The following is a 21,560-nucleotide window of genomic DNA, read 5'->3' as shown; positions in this document are numbered from 1 at the left end:
AGTAATAGAGGTATAATACATTTTTTTAAAAATTTTTTTAAATTATCCTACTTTTTATAAGAGGGAACATTATTTAAAGAATATGTATTTAATTGGAAAACTCTCTATTCGTCTAAAGGCTATAACAAGAAAGGTGAGCTTCCTGCTCAAAAATGAAATGACCAAAATAAATGGAGCATTTCTCTGCAATTACAAACTCTGTGTAAACAATCTTGGTTTCAAAATAAGGCTAATGCTGGTGAGATGTCATCACAGGTGTAAATATTACTGCAGATGTTACTATGTCAAAGTTTCACAACTGTCTTATGTTTATTTATGTAGGCAAGACCTACTTTTCACTTTTTTGCTTTGCTATATGTTCTTGAGTGTATTAGTTTGCCAGCAGCACGAACATGTACTAGTGTCAATAATAATAGTACGGTGGATTAGAAAACCTGCTCACAAGTTGAATAAACACCCAGGATTGTTTCATCATTTTCATTCAAAACCAATATTTGAGTCAAAATGAGAAAGTTGTTTGTGCTGTCTGATGAAGAAGAAGCAAAATAAAGTGCAGTTTTGATGTAGATGATGTTGTATACAAACTAGAAGAGGAAGATAGTAGGATCTCTGTATCATGCTTTGTCACTTTGTACCATGTAATTCTTTCTATTTCCACCAGGGGGTGTTTTCAGAGGTGGTAGGTGGTAAAAGAAGAGGTCAGCAGGAAGATGGCGAAGAGCGACCAAAGACCAAGAAAAAGAGGCAGTCAGGCAAAGATGAAGAGTATTATATCCCTTACAGACCTAAAGACTTTGACTCTGAGAGAGGGTGAGGCATTAAACTGTTGCATCTGTTTCTTTAAAAAATGTGAATGGCTTTGTGTTTTATGCTGTTTTGTCCTGTGTTATGCGTCGACAGGTTGAGTCTCGGTGGAGAGGGCAGTGCTTTTGAACAGCAGGCCTCTTCAGCTGTCCTTGATCTCATGGGAGATGAAGGCGATCGCCTTAACCAGCAGAAGAAAATGATGAAATGGTACAAATTTCCCTATGTTTGACTCAGTATCCACCAAATGGTCATTTCAAACTATAATTTAAAGTCTTTTTTCCCCCTTCTTTTTTTAGGGACCGTAAGAGGAAGCGTTTTGTGAGAGAAACGGGAAAAGAAGACCAGAAGAAGAAGATCAAAACAGACAGCGGTCAGGTTATCAGTAACAAGAAGAACAGGAAGAACTTGTATCCTTCCAACAAAAAGCTTCTCTGTGTGCTGCTCTCAATGACCCTCTTCTCTACTCCTATGACAATATTAAGCTGTACTGTGAAGATGTTGTATCACTTGACAACATGTCCAACCCGTTCTCACTCCCAAAGCGTAACATTTTACGCTAGGTGACAAATCGTCACCATATTACGTTTTCGGCTACCCACCACGTTCCTAAATGACGACCTCGGAAAAAAGAGGAAATATGAGAACCGTCTGGACTGAATCTACACATGTTCGCTCTTTTTATTCAAATCGCTTAGAAACACGCTATTTAACTTCATTAAAGTCCTAGTTAAGGTCAGGAATAAGGTTATGGTCAGGGCTAGGGATAAGGTTAGGTTTAGGGCTGGAATACAGGGCTGGAACGTCTACTCCCGCGGGAGCGTCATTGCACTGGATTCCAGCCATAACCCGCCGCGTACCATAAGAACGCCGAAGGTCTCCTTTCGCGTTCCTCAGGAACGCCGCGGGACGTGACAAAACGTCGACATGTTACGCCTCGGGAGTGAGAACGCTCTGCAACATCAAGCATAACCTATTTTTTAGCAGTGTAAAACCATCTCATATGAAAGATCTCATATGAAAGATCAAATAACAAACATAATGGAGGTTTTGGGCTTAACGACTACTTTTCTCTCTTTTGTCTCTTTAGGCACTAGGATCAGCACCTTCACGCAGGCTGACCTGGCATCATGCAGCATCAGGTACGTCGACATCAGTGAAGAAGAGAAACATGCCGACTGGTTCTCCTTCACCGTGTCCGACGGGACAAATGAGGTGAATGGCAGAAGATTTTTACGATACCTGGTAGCTTAACATGTTTTAAAATTCATTCATGAAGGAGGTCTTGATGCAGATATCTACTGACTACAACAGAAGCTCTGAAATATTATTTGTTCTTCCTAAAGACTAATTGGGTTTTAAAAATAACTTCCCATTTTGGCCAAGACATAAGTCAACAGTCCTTGTGTGTCCAAAGAGGGACCTTTAATCTTTAAAGTGCAGGGAACAACCTTAAATGGTGCAGAAGCTGTTGACAGGAATTAAGAAAGAAAACCAGAAAGAGAAATGTTTTCTGATCACTTAAACACTTAGCTTAATTAAAAAAAAACCTTAACGGTGTCATTAAATTGAAAGGCATTAAAGAAATGCAAAAAAACTAACAAACTCTACAGCTTTTATAACAGTGGGAAAGTAGCAGCTTCCTGTCCCGTCATCTCATGCATAAATCTGCCTTGCTAATTCAAACTAATGAGGATCACAAGGACTCGAGTAAACATGTAAAAAAGGTCATCTGACCTTCACGCCTGGCTGACTGCAATGTGTGGAAGCTTTGTGGCCACTGTGGTGCTTGGTGAAGTTGTGTAGCCCTTTGGGGTTAAACTTTTTCATCACAATGAGACTTTTCTATTTGCTCAATTGTTGAGAAAGTTCTCAGTGAAAAGTAGGAAGTTGCTGGCAGAAGGTAGTTTTGGTTACACATATGTGTATCGCTCATAGGTTGTTTCATCATCTTATTATTGTTCTTTGTCTTCAGGTTGCTCAGACTTTCTACATCACTGTCAAGCCTGTGGACGACTCCCTGCCTCTTCTTCAGGTCCCTGGCATGAGGGTGCAGGAGGGTGGGGGAAAGACCATCACTGAGTTTGAGCTGAAAGCCACCGATGCGGACACAGAGGTAACACACTGGCTACATACGTTTTCTGCAAATCTTTCACAGCTTTAATTACAGTATATGCGTGACATTATGACAAGAATCAGGTGTCACCTTCTTTGGCGGAAACTACAACAGAGACGCTTTGAGCACTTCAGAAGGTCTTAAAATAAAACAAAACAAAACTTTTCAAATGTTTAACTGAGGTCAAAATACAGCATTCAAGGGCTGATTTCTTCAGCATGCACGCTCATACTTCTCCTATAATTAAGGCTAAACTAAAGCAAATGTTGCTCTCCATCCTCTGCTGCATATATTGTAGAGTTAATAATATGCATGAAGTACTTTAAATTATCTTATTTGCCTTTTTCCTTCTTTAAGCATCTGATTCCCTTTATGAGCTGCACAATACAAACAGATCATATCTTTGAAGCTTGGTATGATTTGTGAACTAATTGGCATCATGTTTGGAATCATCCCAAAGCACTACAGTTACCAGTTTAGAAAAGAGCTGGAGCTCTGAATATTTATTTTGAGATCATTACCTAAGCTGGCTAAACTAAGCAGCCGGTTTAAAGGATAATCCAACACTGTTAGTCCCATAAATCTGTATTATTCTGTATTCTCAGTAAAAACTTGAAGATTTATTTTCTACTGCCTTATTGTAGAATTTTACAGAATAACACCCAAAAGTGATGTTAAGGTTCGCCACTATAGATATTTTGAAGCTGATTCCTGAATTTGAGTTCTCACTATTTTGCTGGTTTGTTGGTTGTGGAGAACAAACACTGCTTCTTTATGTAGCTTCATCCTAGGGAGACATTGCAGGCAATATCACTGCAATGTGATACGATGGCACCTGCTGTACAGTTTTATTACAGTGGGATGATTGAAATGGCAGAGTGAGGCTGTGTCTGCGAGAGTGTGCGTGCTCTTTTGTGAATTTGTGGGTGTATTCATGTGCTTCTGTCTTTGTGAGGACATGTTTGGAAGGACAGGATATTTCTGTAGCATGGAAGGAGCAGCTTCATGTTTTCAGCTCACCACAGGTTGAGCAAAAGAGTGGGTGAAGTTTTGCCTTTTCTCATCCTCCTGTAAGCTTTGATATTTTTTGCTTTTCCTGCTTCAAATATTCATAAAAAAATTAGGATAATTTTCCTTTTTGTGTCATAGTGAATACTAAAAAACCATATACTACATGTTCATTTTAAAAACACATCAATTGGCTGATGGTGTATGATATTAAAAGGAAATGAAGGCTACTTTTTGATAAGGTATGCAGCAAATGCTGATCTTATCAGGTTAGTGTGGGATCACTGCAGTTATAGTTGGGATACACTGTGTACAACTGCAATTAGTGCCAATTTATGTTTCCAAATCAAACCCTTATGACTCCTTAAAATGAAGTCATGGCTTTCTGACTCCCTTCAAGTTCAATCTTTTTTCTATTCTGAAATAGTTTCATTTGAAGGACTTTTTAATACCTGAAGATCAGCTATGCCTCAGAGCTGTTGGGACTCCCAAATTGGAAACCGCTGCTCCTGGGCTTTCCTTCTAAACTCCCTCAGTGGATGACATAAACCACAAAGACTTCTCTATCAGTGTATAGAGAGCCACCTGTTTCCTTCACTGCATCCAGTTTAGTGTTGCATCGGTGCCCGCATCCTGCATCCTTCGTGCTGCTGCAGATAAAACTCTGTGCCTGTTGGAAGGTAGAGGAGGGGAAAACAAAAGACTCCTTTAGATTTTGCCTTCACAGTGAGAACGAGGGCCAAAAGCTTGACCTCACATTCTTCGCCCTGATCATTTCTCCTGAATGACTCCATGTATCTGCTGTATTTTCTGTTGCGCATGTTTACTCAGCTAATTTTCAGTTTAAATCAGCAGTTCTCTCATTATGAGCCTGCTTATGTTCACCTCAAGGTTGCAGATGAGGATCAGTGTCCATCTGCTGTTGTAAAATGTTGGTCCTCCAGGCTGCAGAGAGCCACTTTAATGTGTCGCATGCTTAATTTGAAGCTTGTAAACATCATTTTCTTAATGATAATACATTTCCAATAACTGAAATAAACCTTAGCCTGAGCGCGAGAGATGGAGTCAATATGAATAAATAAAACAGATGAGATTTCTAGTTCAAACTGTAAACATCATCCCGACTGTGAGCATTTGCTCCCATATTCTGCCAAATGCTTGTACTCAATCTAAAAATATGTTTGAGATATTACTATTCTGGATATTAATGCATAATCTCTGTGGTGTTTATGCTGAGCTTCCTGAAGGTCATTTGGCCAATTTTGAAGCAGTGGGGCTCTCATCTAAGTGTTTCCTTTTCTACAACCTTCTGTGGAAGGTGTAAATGAGCAGAAACCCAGAGCCAATAATAACTTTCATATTTGATATTTTCCAAGAAATTCATTATTCGCAAAAGATTTTTACTATTAAGATTCAGTCTTTTTTGGGTGTCTCCCTCCTCACAGTAAAATTGTGTGCAAGCATAAAAATCCGCACTAATTGTCTTTAAAGACCATCGTGTGAATTAGGTTCTCCTGCTGATTTAAAAAACCTGCTGCAGTGCTTTGTAACATTTTTTGGCATATTTAAAACATTATTTTTAACCCATTTTGAACCTGTGTGGTTATTTTTGACTGACTCCTATCAGACCTGATCTGGAAACCATGGACAACTTCAAGTTCCTGGTCTAAGACAGTAAACCAAATGTGGTCAGTGACAATGGTACCCTCATAAGCTTTGAGCACAAAAGGTCTGCACCATTTCCAAAAAAATATACATATTTTATAATGATTACCCGTTGCCAGTGTAGGGACTAACGCGTTATTAAGTAACGCGTTACAGTAACTACGTTATTATTGTGGTAACGAGCACGGTAACTAGTTATTATGCCAAAATCAAGAACACGTTTATCATTACTGGGAATTAGATAGGGTCGTTACTTCGTGTGTTACGTTCGACTTACCTCGGAAATCGGACACGGACCAGGGAATGATGTCACACTCGAGTAAACGGCGTTCTGGTTAGCCTCGTCAGAGAAGTCGGGACTCCAATATGGCGACGCCCTCGAAAACGGTTGTTTTGCTAGCCCTCTATAAAAACAAATTACTACTAAACACATATGCAGCTCATCTGCAGTCTGGAGTTACCTACATCTTCCTACTCGGAAGGCAGAATTTCCGAGTTCTGAGTACAACCGAAAGCACCACGACTGCAGTTTCCATGGTGGACGTAAAAAGCGCACGTGACGCTGTGACGTAGGCTAGAATTTTAGACCACTGTAGTACTTAATCTACCATCATATTTTATTGATCTACATGGCCTGACTGGAGGAAATATTATTTTGGTTAAATATTGACTATTGACGTCCTCAAGACCTGTGCCCCCCAGCTGTGTGGAGTCTTTCATAAACTGTTTATGCTGAGTCTGAGTCTGCAGAGGGTCCCAGTGATGTGGAAGACATCATGCCTCGTCCCTGTACCAAAGACACCACGTCCCAGTGGCCCCCCGGATTACAGGCCCGTGGCACTGACCTCCCACATCATGAAGACCCTGGAAAGGCTCATCCTGGACCAGCTGCAACCCATAGTAAGACCACACCTGGATCCCCTTCAGTTCGCTTATCAGCCTCGTCTTGGAACTGAGGATGCCATCATCTACCTGCTCAATCGTGTCTACACCCATCTGGACCAGCCGGCGAGCACTGTGAGGGTCATGTTTTTTGACTTTTCTAGTGCTTTCAATACCATCAGGCCGACCCTCCTGGGTGATAAGTTAGCAGCGATGCAGGTGGATGCTTCTGTCCTGGATTGTAGATTACCTGACAGGAAGACCACAATATGTACGTCTCGGACAGTGTGTGTCTGACAAGGTGATCAGCAACACAGGGGCACCACAGGGGACTGCCCTCTCCCCCTTCCTCTTCACCCTCTACACCACAGACTTCAACCACTGCACAGAGAAAATAAACTGGACTGGGCTAAAAACACCACAGCACTTTACAGGAAGGGCCAGAGTCGTCTCTATTTTTTGAGGCGACTGAGGTCCTTCAGCATCTGCCAGAAAATGCTGAGGATTTTCTATGAGTCTGTTGTGGCCAGTGCGATCCTCTATGCTGTCGCATGCTGGGGGAGCAGGCTGAGGGTCGCAGATGCCAACAGACTTAATAAACTAATCCGTAAGGCCAGTAATGTTGTGGGGATGGAGCTGGACTCCCTCAAGGTGGTGTCGGAGAGGCGGATGCTGTCCAAGATAAAGACAATGTTGGATAACACCTCCCACCCACTCCATGACATGCTGGTCAGTCACAGGAGCTCGTTCAGTGAGAGACTGAGATTACCGAAAAGCACCACTGAACGACACAGGAAGTCTTTCCTGCCTGTGGCCATCTCCCTGTACAACGCATCCACTTAACACACTGGTTACTGCTACAACTACACGTTTCTTTTCCAGCTATTTAGTGACTTATGTATGTATATATATGTATATATTGTACTATTCTTAGTTAGCGTATTGTCTGTTTTGTCTTAATGTTGGTTTATGTTGGTTTATAATGGAGCACTGTAACAAAAAATAATTTCCCCCAGGGATCAATAAAGTATTCTGATTCTGATTCTGAGGCTGAAAATACTTATTATTGTGTGGATGCTTTAAGTATTTGTGCTAAAACATAGTATTAATTTAAAATGACAATATTCATAGTCCATCACAGTGTCTCTGGTAAATCACAGTATTTCTGCTATGTTGTACTATTTTTCTAAATCATAGTGTTTCTGTAATGTTTAAGTATTTTTGGCTAAATATATTCTTTCTGTTATCTTATACTATTTCTCCTAAATTCTTGTATTTTTGAGAAGTTATCATGTTTCTGGTAAGTTACAATATTTCTGCTAAGTTCTCCTATGCTATTGTACTTCTGCCAAGTAGTCAAAGGAGCTTGGAAAGAAAAGCGTCTGGACTTCTTTAAGTTGCTTGAAGACGTTTCACCTCTCATCCGAGAAGCTTCTTCAGTTCTAAGGTCAAATGGTGGAGAGTCCCAGATATAAACCTAGTGGTAGTGACCCCCCACAGAGGGACAAAAGGACCCCCTGATGATCCTCTAATCGCCTGAGCCAAGGTGTGAAACTGGGCGTGGGTCCCAATCAGCCAGAGTTTCGGGTGTGTTCATTGTGAAACCTGGCCCCACCTTGTCATGCGAATTCCTGAGGTCAGATGGCCCAGGATGTGAGTGGGCGTTAAGGCGTCTGGGAAGGGATCTCAAAACTGGATTATAGATGGCAGAGAGTTGGTGTCGTAAACCCCCGCCTCTGTTCAAAGATGGTCGCTCACAGTGGACATAGATGGCTTCTTTCACTCCTCTTTCAAACCATCTGTCCTCTCTGTCCAAAATGTGAACATTGGCATCCTCGAAAGAGTGACCTTTATCCTTTAGATGCAGATGGACAGCTGAGTCTTGTCCTGTGGAGGTGGCTCTTCTGTGTTGTGCCATGAGCTTATGAAGTGGCTGTTTGGTCTCTCCAATGTAGAGGTCTGAGCATTCCTCGCTGCACTGTACAGCATACACCACATTGTTAAGTCTGTGTTTTGGCGTTTTGTCTTTCGGGTGAACCAGTTTCTGTCTGAGTGTGTTGCTGGGTCTGAAATACACTGGGATGTCATGCTTGGAGAAAACTCTCCTGAGTTTCTCTGATACACCGGCTACATAGGGGATGACAATGTTGTTGCGTCTGTCCTCCCTCGCTGGTGTCTGGTCACCAGACACCAGCGAGGGAGGTGAAACGTCTTCAAGCAACTTAAAGAAGTCCAGACGCTTTTCTTTCCAAGCTCCTTTGACTACGATGACCTGGATGACTGAGAACCTTCACAGACATTCTGCCAAGTATTATGTTTACTCTAAGATATTGCAGTTCTGCTAAGTTATTCAATATTAGCAAAGTTCCTTTGCTTCTTCAAAGTTTTTACAATTTCTGCAACTTTTCAGCTTTTTCAGCTAGTTTTTGCAGACAGCTTCAGCTTTAAAGCATCCACACTGCATTTTCGCAGGAAATGCAAATTTTTCCAGTTTATTTTATTTTTCTTTGTGAGGCTGAAAATACTTTTAAGTTTGCCCATCATTACTGAACATGAGGTCTCCAGTTGGTGCAGTTCAGCTGTTTTCAGTTAAGTTTACAAAGAATGGACAAACCTCACTGTGTTTATGTTGAACCATTTTTGCACTGCATTTTTTGATACCTACAGCTCCTAAATGGTCTGAGCCACAGTTTAATGTTGGCACTGCTAAAAGTAAAGTTTCTACCCATTTCAATGGCAAAAATAAATATACTTTTCAAAAGTTTTAACACACTGTATGTGGTGTTTTGTGATCCACTGCTTCTTCCTAGTGATACTACGTACAATGATTTGTGATTTATAACACTGCTGCATCAACCCCAAAATGATGTGTTTGCATTTATAGAGGTTTGAAACAATATAAATAGATTAAAACAGACAGATAAAAAGTGACACATAAAACAAACATTGTTAATTTCTAATTTAGTTTCATTCATTTCATCATTAACTTGCACTCGCACTACTACACTGCCATTTTACGTTCAGGCCATTAGGTGGCACAGTGCACTTGTGGCAGGATAGTGCTAACATGTAAACAAGATAAAAGACTGGCATCCTTGCTGGTATCCAGTTAGGGAAGCAACACATTCATAAGAGAATTCTGAGTAAAACCAAAGTTAGTTAAAGTAACTAGTTACTACAAGTAACGAGAAAGGAACGAGTAACCTTTGATAGAAATAACTACTAATGTAACTAAGTTACTAATTTAAAGTAACTTACCCAACACTGTGCACATGTATTTTTATTTTCTTTTGTGCACTTGTCTCAAAATTTCAACAAATTTAAGCAAACTTTGTGTGGAAACAGTGATTGAAAGCCTCAGCTGTGATGCAAGAAACTCAATAACAGTTAAAGGTTTGCACACACCTTTTAAAATCACCACATAAGTGAAGAGATAAAGAGAGAAGCACCCCCAAAATGAATCAAAGCACCCTCAAAGATTTCTTACTTTTTTTTGACAATACAGTACTTGGTTGAGACGTAACATTTTAACGACAAAAGTATACACCCCCCCCCCCCCCAAAAAAAAAAACAAAAAAACAAAAAAAAACAAAAAAAACAACTTTCCAGCTCTCTAGCACCCTTGCTGCCAGACCGATGGTGGCTAAGAGGCAGCGGAGCGGAGGTGTAAGTGTCTGGCTTAAAACAAGACATATTAGTTGCATTTAACCTTCAGTTACTCTTTATATAGTTAGGTAGGCATCAGGCCATGTTTCTTTTTAGCTGAAAAACATTACACCCAGATAATCTGCAGTCTCGAAAACCTTTCCATCGATGTTTGCTACCCTACAATCCGTCCTGCTCTGTAGTAAAATCAGCGACATTTGACCATAATTTTTCATCTAATTGAATCTATTTGTGTATGATTGTCAGTCCAAAGAGGGTAATATGAGGAGAAAGTACAAGGTCAGGAAGAACCAGGTAAGAAAACAGACAGGGAACAGTGACAGGCACAACAGCAACTGTTAAACTGACAAAGAGAAAAAAAACCTGATTTTACTCACACAATCTGAAAGTTGTGTTCTCCCGATATTAAAGCTGATATACAGAATCTGCAAAACAAACTGGGTTGAAACATTTCTGACCCTCTTTAACAACATTCCAACATAACATTATCATTGATTGGGGAGATTAAAATTAATGATATATTTTTATGTGGTTCAGCCACAACTTTACTAAAACCTCAGCCAGTAATAGGTAGGCCAACTTTTGGACCGTCCAGTTGTCTGTATGACTGCCGCAGTACGTACATCACATTTGAGCACTATCAGAAAGAGCCAAACAGCCCTGGTGGAGTGAGGAGCTGTAAAGAGAAGCAGAGTGCACTGTTTATATTCTAAAAATGTTTTAAGCTGGTTTCAAAGATTCTGTACTGCAGCTTTAAATGTTTTCCAAAAGCACGCATACACTTATCAGTGTTTCTCAAACTTTTTACAGTGTGTACCACCTGAGAAAAATGTCAAGCTCTCCCAAGGACCACTATGAATGTATGAAACTCATAAATCTTACAACACAAAATTAGTATTATTAAATTAATAAAATTAGTATGTGCAGTAAAGTTTTTTTTCATACATTATATACATTCTACCACAGGCAAAGTTGCCTCCATCTTTATAGTTTTTTATTAATATTTTGTAATAATTTATTCTGTTTTGGGAGTGTTTTTTTTATGTATCTGTATTATACTGTTTACTTTTTACTCACTATTGGTGTCATTCATTGTCATGTTTTGTGACGAGGACCCAGGCACGGAGAGACTTGATGAATTTAAGAATTGTGAGTGTTAATTTAAACATTGATCTAGGGATTTCCACCCATTTAACACGTTATTCTATTATATTTTATTTTTTATTTTATACATTTGATTTTGTGATGTGATGTGAGCGCAGGTGCAACCCAACAGGCCCCAAACATTCCTGGCAGCAAGTAAAAATGAAATATAAAAATATAGTCCAAACAGGTAAGGTGTAATTGTATTATGAGCCATAGTGCTTGGTCTGTTTGTAAATCAATTGCAGTTAGAGGCTACATTAATTTTCTTTCTGTAAGCACTTATTGAAATTATCTGAGCACATTACAAGTACATATTTGCTTACTCTGTATGCTCAAATGTGACCCGTTATAGCCACTAGATAAAAAGCGGAGGCCCGAAAAACAGGTGGGGGTCCTCCACCACCACCACTCACAGAGGCTGAGCAGTTGGCTTCCACATTTGTGATAATGTTGGCAGCATCACATATGATCTTCACAGTGCAGAGAACACAAATTAGCATCCATTACTATGATGAAATAATTTGTTAGTTTGAAATGCTACAGGGAACTATGTACCTGTACATTAATGCTGTGGAAAGACTTCCTGTTCACATAGTCTCCTTCATTTACTGAAGGAGCAATGATTGGAATGTGAGTGCCATCTATACAGCCAATCACGCCTGGGAACCGTGAGAATAAATGTAAAATTTAAGTAGTAGTTCAAGTATCACCACATCATGAATTAAGTTTCGTTCATCCTGATACCTGCAATTTTGTGGCATCCCTCTTTGATAAATCTTGTGGGTCTATGACCGGGGAACACCACAGACGAGTACAGGAGACGTTTCAGTGCAACTGTAACATTCCTGACTGCCCGACAGACGGTAGCCTTGGAAACGTGCTCAGCGTCACCAATATTATACAGAAAGCTCCCGTTTGCAAAAAAGCGAAGTGCGATACAAATAATATGTACAGAACTGAGAGGATGTCCGCGATGTGTCACATGAGCAATATTAGGCCTGAGGATGTTCTTCAAATAAATTATAGATTGTGCTGAAAAACGGTAACGTTCACACAGGAAATCATCAGGAAATGATAAAATGTCCGAACGCGCTCTAATCACTCTCTCCCGGCGGAGAGCTCTGCGGAGAATTTGGGCTTCAACATCTACTGGCTCTTCAAGGAAGGAGCACGCCATGTCTGACACTTCCTACAGTCAGGTTTCTGACAAAGAGGCGGAGAACGTCAGGGTTAGTTGAAGTAAACCTGCTAGGGGGCAGGTTAGCTTCACGGAGTGTGTTGTCATAGTAACTCGCTCAGAATTAATCTAAACTCGCTTTGTGAAACCGAAAACCCAGAGTTTTCGTTAACTCAGGGTATACTTACTCAGAGTTTGCACTAAACCGGCTTCCTGAAATAGGGCCCAGGTGTTTAAATGCACCAAGGAGACAGTCATAGAGAACTTGGGACAACTGGAGACATTTAAGGATGCGGGGACTGAAAGAGACAGGGAAGAAGTCTCATCGTGACGTGTAAAGTTTATCTTGCTTGGCTGGGCAGCTCTCTGGGTGCTCAGCACCCCCAAAGCTCTGATCCTAGAATTGCCCCTGTTCTCAGGTCATCTTATTATGGCAACAGACTCTGTGAATGGTTATTTAACAAAGTTAAAATAATAATAATAAAAAAAACACACATTCTGACTGAACTCTTACCTGTGTATTTCAGTGGCATAAATTGCAAGCTAGCATTTTAATTCTGATATCACCAAGCAGTTCACAAAAATGTGAAGTTGACTGCTTAACACCTGCTGCTGATTTAGAAATCAGCAGCAGGTACACACATTAACTGGAAATAGTGACAGAGGCAATGTGCCTAGTATAGTATGGAGGGGGTTGATGGATGTGCTGACACCGATTTGAAGAGTAGGTGCACTTTCTAAATATGTCTATATATTCTTACTGTTACTTTTTATGACTTCATTTAAATGCCAGAATAAGCGCTGTTAAAAATGTGTTCCATTCATATGTTCCTTATCAAGGCTGTGGGGGGGCTGGAGCCTATCCCAGCTGTCATAGGGCAAGAGGCAGGATCGCCAGTCTATCGCAGGGCTAACACAGACAGACAACCATTTGCACTTACATTCACACCGATGGGCAATTTAGAATCATTAGTTAACGTAACCCCACTAATTGCATGTCTCAGGTTTGTGGGAGGAAGCCGGAGTACCCAGAGAGAACCCACAGAAACACGGGGATAACATGCAAACGCAGATGGTGGAATCGAACTCAGGACTGTGAGGCGACAGTGCAGTGCGTGCCATATCAGGATGATGAGAAGATCATAGTGGCTTTACTGTTACATAAAGGTTGAAGGTTCTGTGACACTAATCTGCTCCAGAGCAGGTTAGGGACATAGCTCAAATCATCATGATTTACCCCAGAAAGAAGTGAACGAACTTTGTTGTACAGAAAATCAAAGGTTTCTGAATTTGAGAGGTTCTCTGGTCTGCAGATGCTTACATCTTTTGGAACATTAAAATCTTTAAAGATACCAGCTGACTTTGAAAAAAAAAAATCCAAAACCCTCTTTAAGACTGTCCTCTCCTGGGTTCCTGTGTACAGTGAGTGTATACTATAAGGAAAGATGCAAAGCAATACATGCTTGCTCTTTGTGGTAAAATCCAGGAATATCATGTTTTTCTATACCACCAAATCGCAATAACTGTTCCGTCATTGTAAGGTAAAGACCCTACAGTAAGTCAAAACCCCACATCGCTCCGAGTGTCCCCGTAAGGACACGTTGCCATGTTGCAGTATTACTGTCTGCTGTATCACTACAGTTGCTGTTACTCTATTTGATACCAGAAAAAATGCATTAAAAAAGGATCAAGGTGTTTGTCATTTCATACATTATTCTTTATTTAACACATGTACAGTATAAACAGTGCCAATATACACACGTGGCAGATGGGTTCAATCAGACTCTCAGGTGGTCTCGATTCCCACATTCCCACACCAAATATTATTCCTCACTAAAAACCAGTCAAATAGAGTACAAAACAGGAACTCCAGCAGCTTGCAGTCATTAACTGTGGGCCAACGCCAGAGACTTCTGCAGCTCCGCCAGGTGATTGGAAGCTTGTGTGATCATCATACGGATTGCATCCTGAACTGACCAGACAGACACATTAAATAACACAGTTTGAACATTTAGTCCAAGAGGGGAAAAACTGAGATGCTGCTAAGTGTTTATTTTCTTTTACCTATATCTAACTTCTGATCTGATGACACAATGACTTTTAGTGGACCTGGTAAAACAAAAGTGAAAAAAACAACAACTGTGTACCTCATGTGTGACATTCTTGTTCCTATGGAATTCCTCTCTGGCCCAGTCTCTCAAGAACTTCCTATCTGCCTCATCTGGCACCCGTCGTATGGTCCTCAGCATGTTTCTGTAGATCCCCAACACATTCTGCCTGTGTAAAAACTTAGCCAAACGTATGCTATTAGGGCACACAGTTTAATATATGTGGTTGTGCTAGGACCAAATCTGGCTTAATGCTTTTAGTGCCACTGTTAATAATGTTTGAAACTTATTTAAAAACATGCAGTATTACTCTGATAATATGCACAGATTCCTTAGAGACTCTTCTAACCTAAGTATGAAACAACATACTTAAAAACAACATCCCTGCACTAAGTAACCACAAAATTTTTAAATTGTTGTTCTGCGACACATAGAAAGAAGAGGACATTTGTAATTTTCTATTGAGTAAATATTTTCATTTCTACATTGTTTTTACAGAACTCCTAAATACTATTTAAACTAATAATGGATTGGATTTATATAGCGCTTTACAATACCACTATTCATTCACTCTCACATTCACACACTGGTGGAGGCAGCTACGGTTGCAGCCACAGCTGCCCTGGGGCAGACTGACAGAAGCGAGGCTGCCATATCGCGCCATCGGCCCCTCTGGCCAACACCAGTAGGCAAGTAGGGTAAAGTGTCTTGCCCAGGGACACAACGACCAGGACAGAGAGCCCAGGGATCGAACCGGCGACCTTCCGGTTACAGATGCGATTCCCAACCCCCTGAGCCACGGTCGCCCAACTAAGAAGACTATATAATCTCAACATTTGGTATAATTTAGATAGATGACTTTGTGCTCTTATTTTATTGGTCAGCTCTTTCTCACAAAAATATCTTGCCATCTACTCGTTTCATTTGTTTTGACAATGTCTGTATTCCTTAATGGTAGAGGTGGGAATCACCATACATCCCACGATACGATATTATCACAATACTTAACACACGATACGATATTATTGCAATTTTTAAAAATATTTTGCGATATTCAGATTCTGTACATAAAGGTAAACTTTATCAATATTCATTTTATCTAATATCAAAGTCTTGCACTCAGTCTTTCTCTCATTTCAGTCATTTTTATTGTTGTACTACAGTCTAGTCCAACTTAACTGAATGCAACCATCTGGTACAATTATAGCTATTCTGAACTATGCAATTTAAGAAAACTATGCAGCCCCTTCAGCAACTGAAGAATTTGAAAGTAAATTAAAACAAAATATAATTTTACATTAAATAAAAAAGTTTTAAACTTAATTAAAATAAAACATGTCTTAAATTAAAATAAATAAACTGTCATGTTTATTGCTGCCAAAAAAAAGTTAAACACATTTGGACAGTGAAGGAATGTCAGGATTCTTGCTCAGAAAAAGGAGCTGATCAACATGCTCTGAAGTCAGAGCACAAAAACCTTTTTTGTAACAAAATATCACGATACTACACAGTATCGATTTTTCCCCCCACCCCTACTTAATGGTCTGTCCAGTGTCTGATACTGTGTGTGTTTATTCCAAAGTTCGATAACTTTTTCTTCAAGAAGGAAAAACTAAACAAAACACTAAGAACTGGGGTTATTTTTGTACAACTCTTCAGAAAAGGCCACTGATGTCACAGTATGCTATCCCAGCAAAGATTTGGACCTTTAATGACTGTTGTTTTTTCACGATGTCTTGCAGCGGCTGAAAAACAGTTTCAAAATAAAAGGTGAAAAGGTTTCTAAACAGAAGGCATAAATGTCGACTTTCCTTTTTGCCGGGGTACCCTGAACACTTTGGGCCAGAACATGACGTTCTTTTTCACCATGTTTACTAGGAGGTGACGGGCGTACATTGGGACTAGCTAGTAGTAGGGTACAGAGAACTAATAAAGCTAGTCTGTTAGCTACTCAACTTTTTTAGATTTTACACCTAACACTGCTGTAGATATTATATATATATATATATTTACCTGCTTTAAAGAAAGCGCAGCAGACGGCAACCGTGAAACGGTCATATTTACTCGGCACTTTCACAGGCGGATGTTGAAATGACGCTAATAGCGCCTCACTGTTTCTCGCCCCCTGGTGGAGCGGAGGACATAACAAGAACCAGTACCGACAGAAAGTGCTAAGTTTTATTTTTGTGGCATTTGATGGTGACCCTTTATTTCGGAGTTGCAAACGAATTAATACACACACACAATCGATTTACTATGTTTATCATTACCCCCACTTGCCCCACAGAGAGAGGAAAAAAACTGAAATATGACCAGATGAAATATGACCAATATGTTGAAATATATAATAATTACACATACTACTAGTCATCAATTTCATGTTCTTCCAAAAGCACGTTCCAGTTTGTTTTTTTTAACTGAATAATGGTTGAACAGGTCCATCCACAGTTTTAATAAACGGAAATACAAAATGTCATTAGATTATCGCCCCCTTCCGTGTCAATACACTTCCTGGCAACATATTACTTTACTATCATTATACATAATTTGTGTGCTTTATATTTTAAGATTAATTTTAAGATTAACTGTTTAACACATTAACTGTTCTTGAATTTAAGATTTCAAGATTTTTGACTACAAAAATAGTGTTAGTGTGTGGGCTGTAAAGCCTGCTTAATTATTTCAATTGTTCTTTTCTGAAGTTTACATAAAGTTTACATAAAGGTTGAAGTATGTATTTCCCCAGACTTCTAAACAGTACTTAAGGCAAAAAGTAATGCAAAAGATGGTGTGCATTACTCAGTGCAGAGATGCTCTTGACAGTTTTGCTTGTACCATTTTTGTGAGGTTTCCCAGAAATGTGCCAACAACTTGTTCCATCAGCTTGTTTGTACTCTCTGCTCATATTGCCTTCATATTAAATAATTTTTGCTTTTTAAAGAACTTATTTTAATATTGCACTCAACAACAAACAAAGCTCCCTAAAAGAAAAATGTAACTTCAAGGGCCAAATTGCATTGTACTTCTTCACGTCAATATAGTAGGGGTGACATGGGCCGTGATAGCAATCTTAACCTCCTAAGACCCGAACTCTTCCACGGAATGCATTTTTAATTGGGAATATTGGGAATGTAAAAACAAAGAATTACCAGATTTATAAATCTGGGTACTCCGGCTTCCAGATTTATTGTTTTACCTGATTTTTGTTTCTAAGAAAAATGAGAGCCACATATGAGGATATTCGTTTAAAATTTCGATAGAAATGTAGCAGTATAATGTCCTTGTAAGTGGATATCAGGCCCTTGTAGAGCAACATTGAGTATTTTGGTCTAAATAACCCAAAATGTGATGTCCACATATTTGGACGCCAGGTCCTAGGAGGTTAGAACAACATATTTGGGGATTTTTCTTTTTTGAAGAACTGCTCCACATATAAAATCAACAGTCTTCCATCATCTTTGATTTGTGGAATTCTCCCATAGCTCAGGATTCTTCGACTGCTGCATCTCTGTTAAAACGAGGTTCAAGGTTTGGGTGGCTCTCTTCTCTGTGGCTTTTAAAACAAGTGAGTCACAGACAGTGGGATTTTGTTCATCTCATGATTTAATAGACAGATGCAATTAACTCGTTAAATATGTATACATGTATGTCCACATTAAAGAACACACATTTCAGTACACATCATGAACATGTTTCCACAGACAGTCAGCTGTGTCACACTACAAAGGGAAGATGAACACAACTGAAGTGTTTCTAAAGCACAAAGATGGGTTCTCCCAGAGGCCTTTATAAAAAGCGGACTCTGCAGCTGCTGTGCTTCACAGTACATGACTGAAACAAACTAGTAAAAATCCTGATCTGTCACCTGCTACTTGAGATGTGAGATGAGATGCAGTGCTGTTCTTTCCAAGGCACATGTTTGAGTTCCTTTAATATCAGCTCCAGCATGCTACTGTTCAGTTTAGCCTTGAAAAAGGCTTCTATTATACAAAGCTCAGTCCTGCTGTTGTGCTCAGGGTGAAGATAATTCTTTGATCTTCATAACACTGACTAAACATTCAAACAAATGTAAAACAGGGCTATCATACAGGGACAGAGGTATTTACTGATGCTTAACTACGGTATTTCACGCACATGGAAATCACATTTTTGTTTCTGTTATTTAATTTCAGACGTGCAAGTTAAAGCAATCCTTTGTTACATGACAAAAGACACCAAATTCCCCTGATGCAGACAAAACAGCAACACTTGCTATCCAACTCGACTAGAACCTACAGTAATAATAAGAAAATAAAGGCACATTTACAGCTCAGTCTCTGATCTCTGACAGGCTAGCAGCAGACTGGCATTTTGCGGTGGCTGCTGCCCATTTCCCTCTTTCCTGTAAAAAGATGGCTCCTCATCAGCCTACTGCTCAGCCACAGTAACAAGTTCAAACCACTGCCTGAGTGCGTCGCTGAGTGTTGCTGGCAAGGCGTTGATGTCTCGCAGGATCACGTAGAAGGGAAAGGGAAACTCATCCATGTAGGAGTGGATCTCTGGCAGCTCTCCTGGCCCTTTGAAGATGGGCACCTTGATGTCTAGAATGGAATCCTGCAGCACAGTATCGAGGTTTAGTTACGATTTGAGACTTAAACTTTGGAAAATACCCAACAATCACATTCTGGTCTCGTACCCGGGAGTTCGGATTGTCCAGCACCATGAAGATGATGAAGATACCAGCGCTGCGTGCTGCACGCACAGCGGCCATTACCCGCTCCTTTCCCTCCAGGAAGAGCCCCCGGCCATCAGACACGATCACAAGCAGCTGGGCTGTCTCTATGGAGGGATATCACAGATCAGTTTAAGACTGGACATCTGGTGAGTATGAATGAGCCACAGGCTCCTCTTTAGTTCATGACTATGACAAACTCCACCTCTTTGTCTAAAGAGAACAAACAGCATCTGTCTATCAGACGTTCTTCTTCATTGACACAAATTCCACCTGAGACTCATTCAGAGAAGCTGAACTATCCTTATGTAGAAGTTACAGTTTTCTCTGGGTACCACTGGTTAATATAATATAATGATGATCAAAATTTCAGCTTTAAGGGGGGGGGGGAATTGTTGGTCACGTGTAATCAGAGGCTCCACATGAAAACCTCAAGAATGTTTATTTAAAAAAATGCTGCTCATGTAGGACTACAGTGAGTATTTTATGACAGCTGCACACTCATGGCCTCCACAGAGGCACGTAATAGTCCTTTAAGCCCACAACAGAGCATCTCAATACTGAACTAAGTGGCTAAACTACTTCCTATTGCTCTTCTAATTGGTTGAATCTCAGAGAACCTAAATGTGAACTGGATCACACCTACTCAGCAGGACAGTAGAACTTTTGTTTTCAAGCGCTCGTACACAGTAACTGCAGCTGGCTGTTAGGTGCATTAGGCATGGATATTGATAATAAAAAATGAACAAAACTATAAAACGTTTAACACATTTGGTTGTATACATACTTGTACAATATAAACACTTCACGTGTCACATTCATGTGACAATCCCATGACTGTTAGGGTTCATTATATATTCTAATCTGCATACTGCCTGCAACCTTTTTGTTTTCTCAGGTGTTTGATCTAGTGTGAGGTCCAGTAAGCTGAGGAGCAGAATGAGGAGTCACCTGAGTTCATAGATCCTGGAATCTGCTGCCGTGCTGCCAGAAACATTTTAACTGAGGTCTCCAAAAACTGTAAATGACAGAGAGAGAATGAATGCAGCAGCACAGCAACATGTTCAGCACATGTCATCATGTTTAAGCAGAAGCTACAGTATGAGCACATTCAGAGCTGTGCTCAGGGGCGTGCCGATGATCACGCACACATTATAATAGCTCACTGAAGGCAAGTCGCTGACTTTGTACCAGTCAACAGTAATGTAATGCAAACATAATATTTATATGCCTGTAAATAAATATTACATTTCTATCATCCCAGCTGTATATGACTGTAATTCAGAGCCATGTTACTTTGTGATTCTTGTTCTAGAGCAGCACCACACCCATGGGAAGAGCTGCTGCTCTGAGATCATGTCGCTCCGAATGAAATCGTTAGCCTTTGCTAAAGAAGTTTCCTTTGACATTTACACCAAAATGCAGGCAAGCAGAAAAAAACCCCTCAAATACTTCTACTCACTCTAATATACAGAGAAGTTTCCACAGTACAATCAGTTCTGTCTTATCTATTTTATATTCTTGCTCTTAAAGAAACCAGCCTTTGTTTCCTTTTGAGTTTGCCTCATAAACCGCTGGACTGGACTGACATTTAGATTTGAGTGCTTTAGAGGTGCAAGGGCAGACTGACTACTTAAAGTGTGTTAGGCTACAAGACTTCACAACCATTTCCAATTTAGAATAACAAATTAACCTAACATGCATGTCTTTGGACTTAGGAGAAAACACACTTTTCCTGGTGACCCTGAACCTTTCCTCAGTTATGCTGCTGGGGTCTTCTTCACTCTCCATGTGTTTATACAGCACTTTGCATTTGTTCATTCGTTATTATTCATCTCTGGCTCTCCTCTCCTTTCTGTATGTATGATTGTAGGGTCCACCTTACAATATAAAGTGGCTTGAGGTGACTTGTTGTGATTTGGTGTTATATAAATAAAACAGAATTTAACTGAACTGAACTCTGTACCATTCTATTTATTGTTAGATGAACTGGCTCTCTGTAGCTTTCTGTTATCATATTGCATTACTGTGTCTTACTTTCCTCATATAAGCATTGAAAAGATTTTTAAAGTATAATTATTTGTTCTTTTGTGTGATGATTCAGATAGCTGGAGGAGGATTCCCACCTGTGCTATTCTGGTCTTCTTCTGCTGGAACTGACAGAGCCTGAGAATCCGAGCCCCAGACTCGTCATTAAACTGATGCTGGAAGGGATGCAGCAGCTGCACCTGCTCCCCAAAGCTGCATACAAGAGCAAAAGTTCATTTATTTTAATGA

General features: G+C 40.0%; 3 protein-coding genes across 5 annotated transcripts in view; 1 reads left to right on the top strand and 2 right to left on the bottom strand.

The window, feature by feature from the left end:
- The first annotated feature begins 726 nt into the window (after window positions 1–726).
- LOC146653019 (uncharacterized) lies at window positions 727–21,526 on the top strand. Its single transcript, XM_085381596.1, has 5 exons — window positions 727–1,014; window positions 1,104–1,177; window positions 1,895–2,019; window positions 2,780–2,920; window positions 21,388–21,526. Exons 1-5 carry the CDS (start codon window positions 854–856, stop codon window positions 21,451–21,453), a joined length of 567 nt encoding a protein of 188 aa, XP_085237722.1. The 5' UTR covers window positions 727–853; the 3' UTR covers window positions 21,454–21,526.
- Window positions 14,160–16,709, bottom strand: lyrm2 (LYR motif containing 2). The gene is made up of 3 exons (XM_085381597.1): window positions 16,586–16,709; window positions 14,612–14,752; window positions 14,160–14,431 (listed from the first exon to the last, which is right to left on the bottom strand). The coding sequence occupies exons 1-3, from the start codon at window positions 16,628–16,630 to the stop codon at window positions 14,351–14,353; spliced, it is 267 nt and encodes an 88-aa protein (XP_085237723.1). The 5' UTR covers window positions 16,631–16,709; the 3' UTR covers window positions 14,160–14,350.
- mdn1 (midasin AAA ATPase 1) overlaps window positions 18,158–21,560 on the bottom strand; it is a 59,866-nt gene continuing 56,463 nt past the window's right edge. For all 3 annotated transcript variants that reach the window (XM_085381594.1, XM_085381593.1, XM_085381592.1), the window contains exons 99-102: window positions 21,410–21,524; window positions 20,235–20,301; window positions 19,248–19,390; window positions 18,158–19,165 (exon numbers count right to left, since the gene is read on the bottom strand). In XM_085381594.1, the coding sequence (XP_085237720.1) occupies window positions 18,980–19,165; window positions 19,248–19,390; window positions 20,235–20,301; window positions 21,410–21,524 (511 nt within the window). In that variant the 3' untranslated portion in view covers window positions 18,158–18,979. The remainder of the gene's footprint in view (window positions 19,166–19,247; window positions 19,391–20,234; window positions 20,302–21,409; window positions 21,525–21,560) is intronic.

Source organism: Rhamphochromis longiceps, linkage group LG15 (assembly GCF_057381845.1).
Source record: "Rhamphochromis longiceps isolate RC_006_pf linkage group LG15, R_longiceps_female_GT1.1, whole genome shotgun sequence".
NCBI classification, from domain to species: domain Eukaryota; kingdom Metazoa; phylum Chordata; class Actinopteri; order Cichliformes; family Cichlidae; genus Rhamphochromis; species Rhamphochromis longiceps.
The sequence above is the reverse complement of the archived record's forward strand: the minus strand, read 5'-3'. Positions and strand labels throughout refer to the sequence as shown.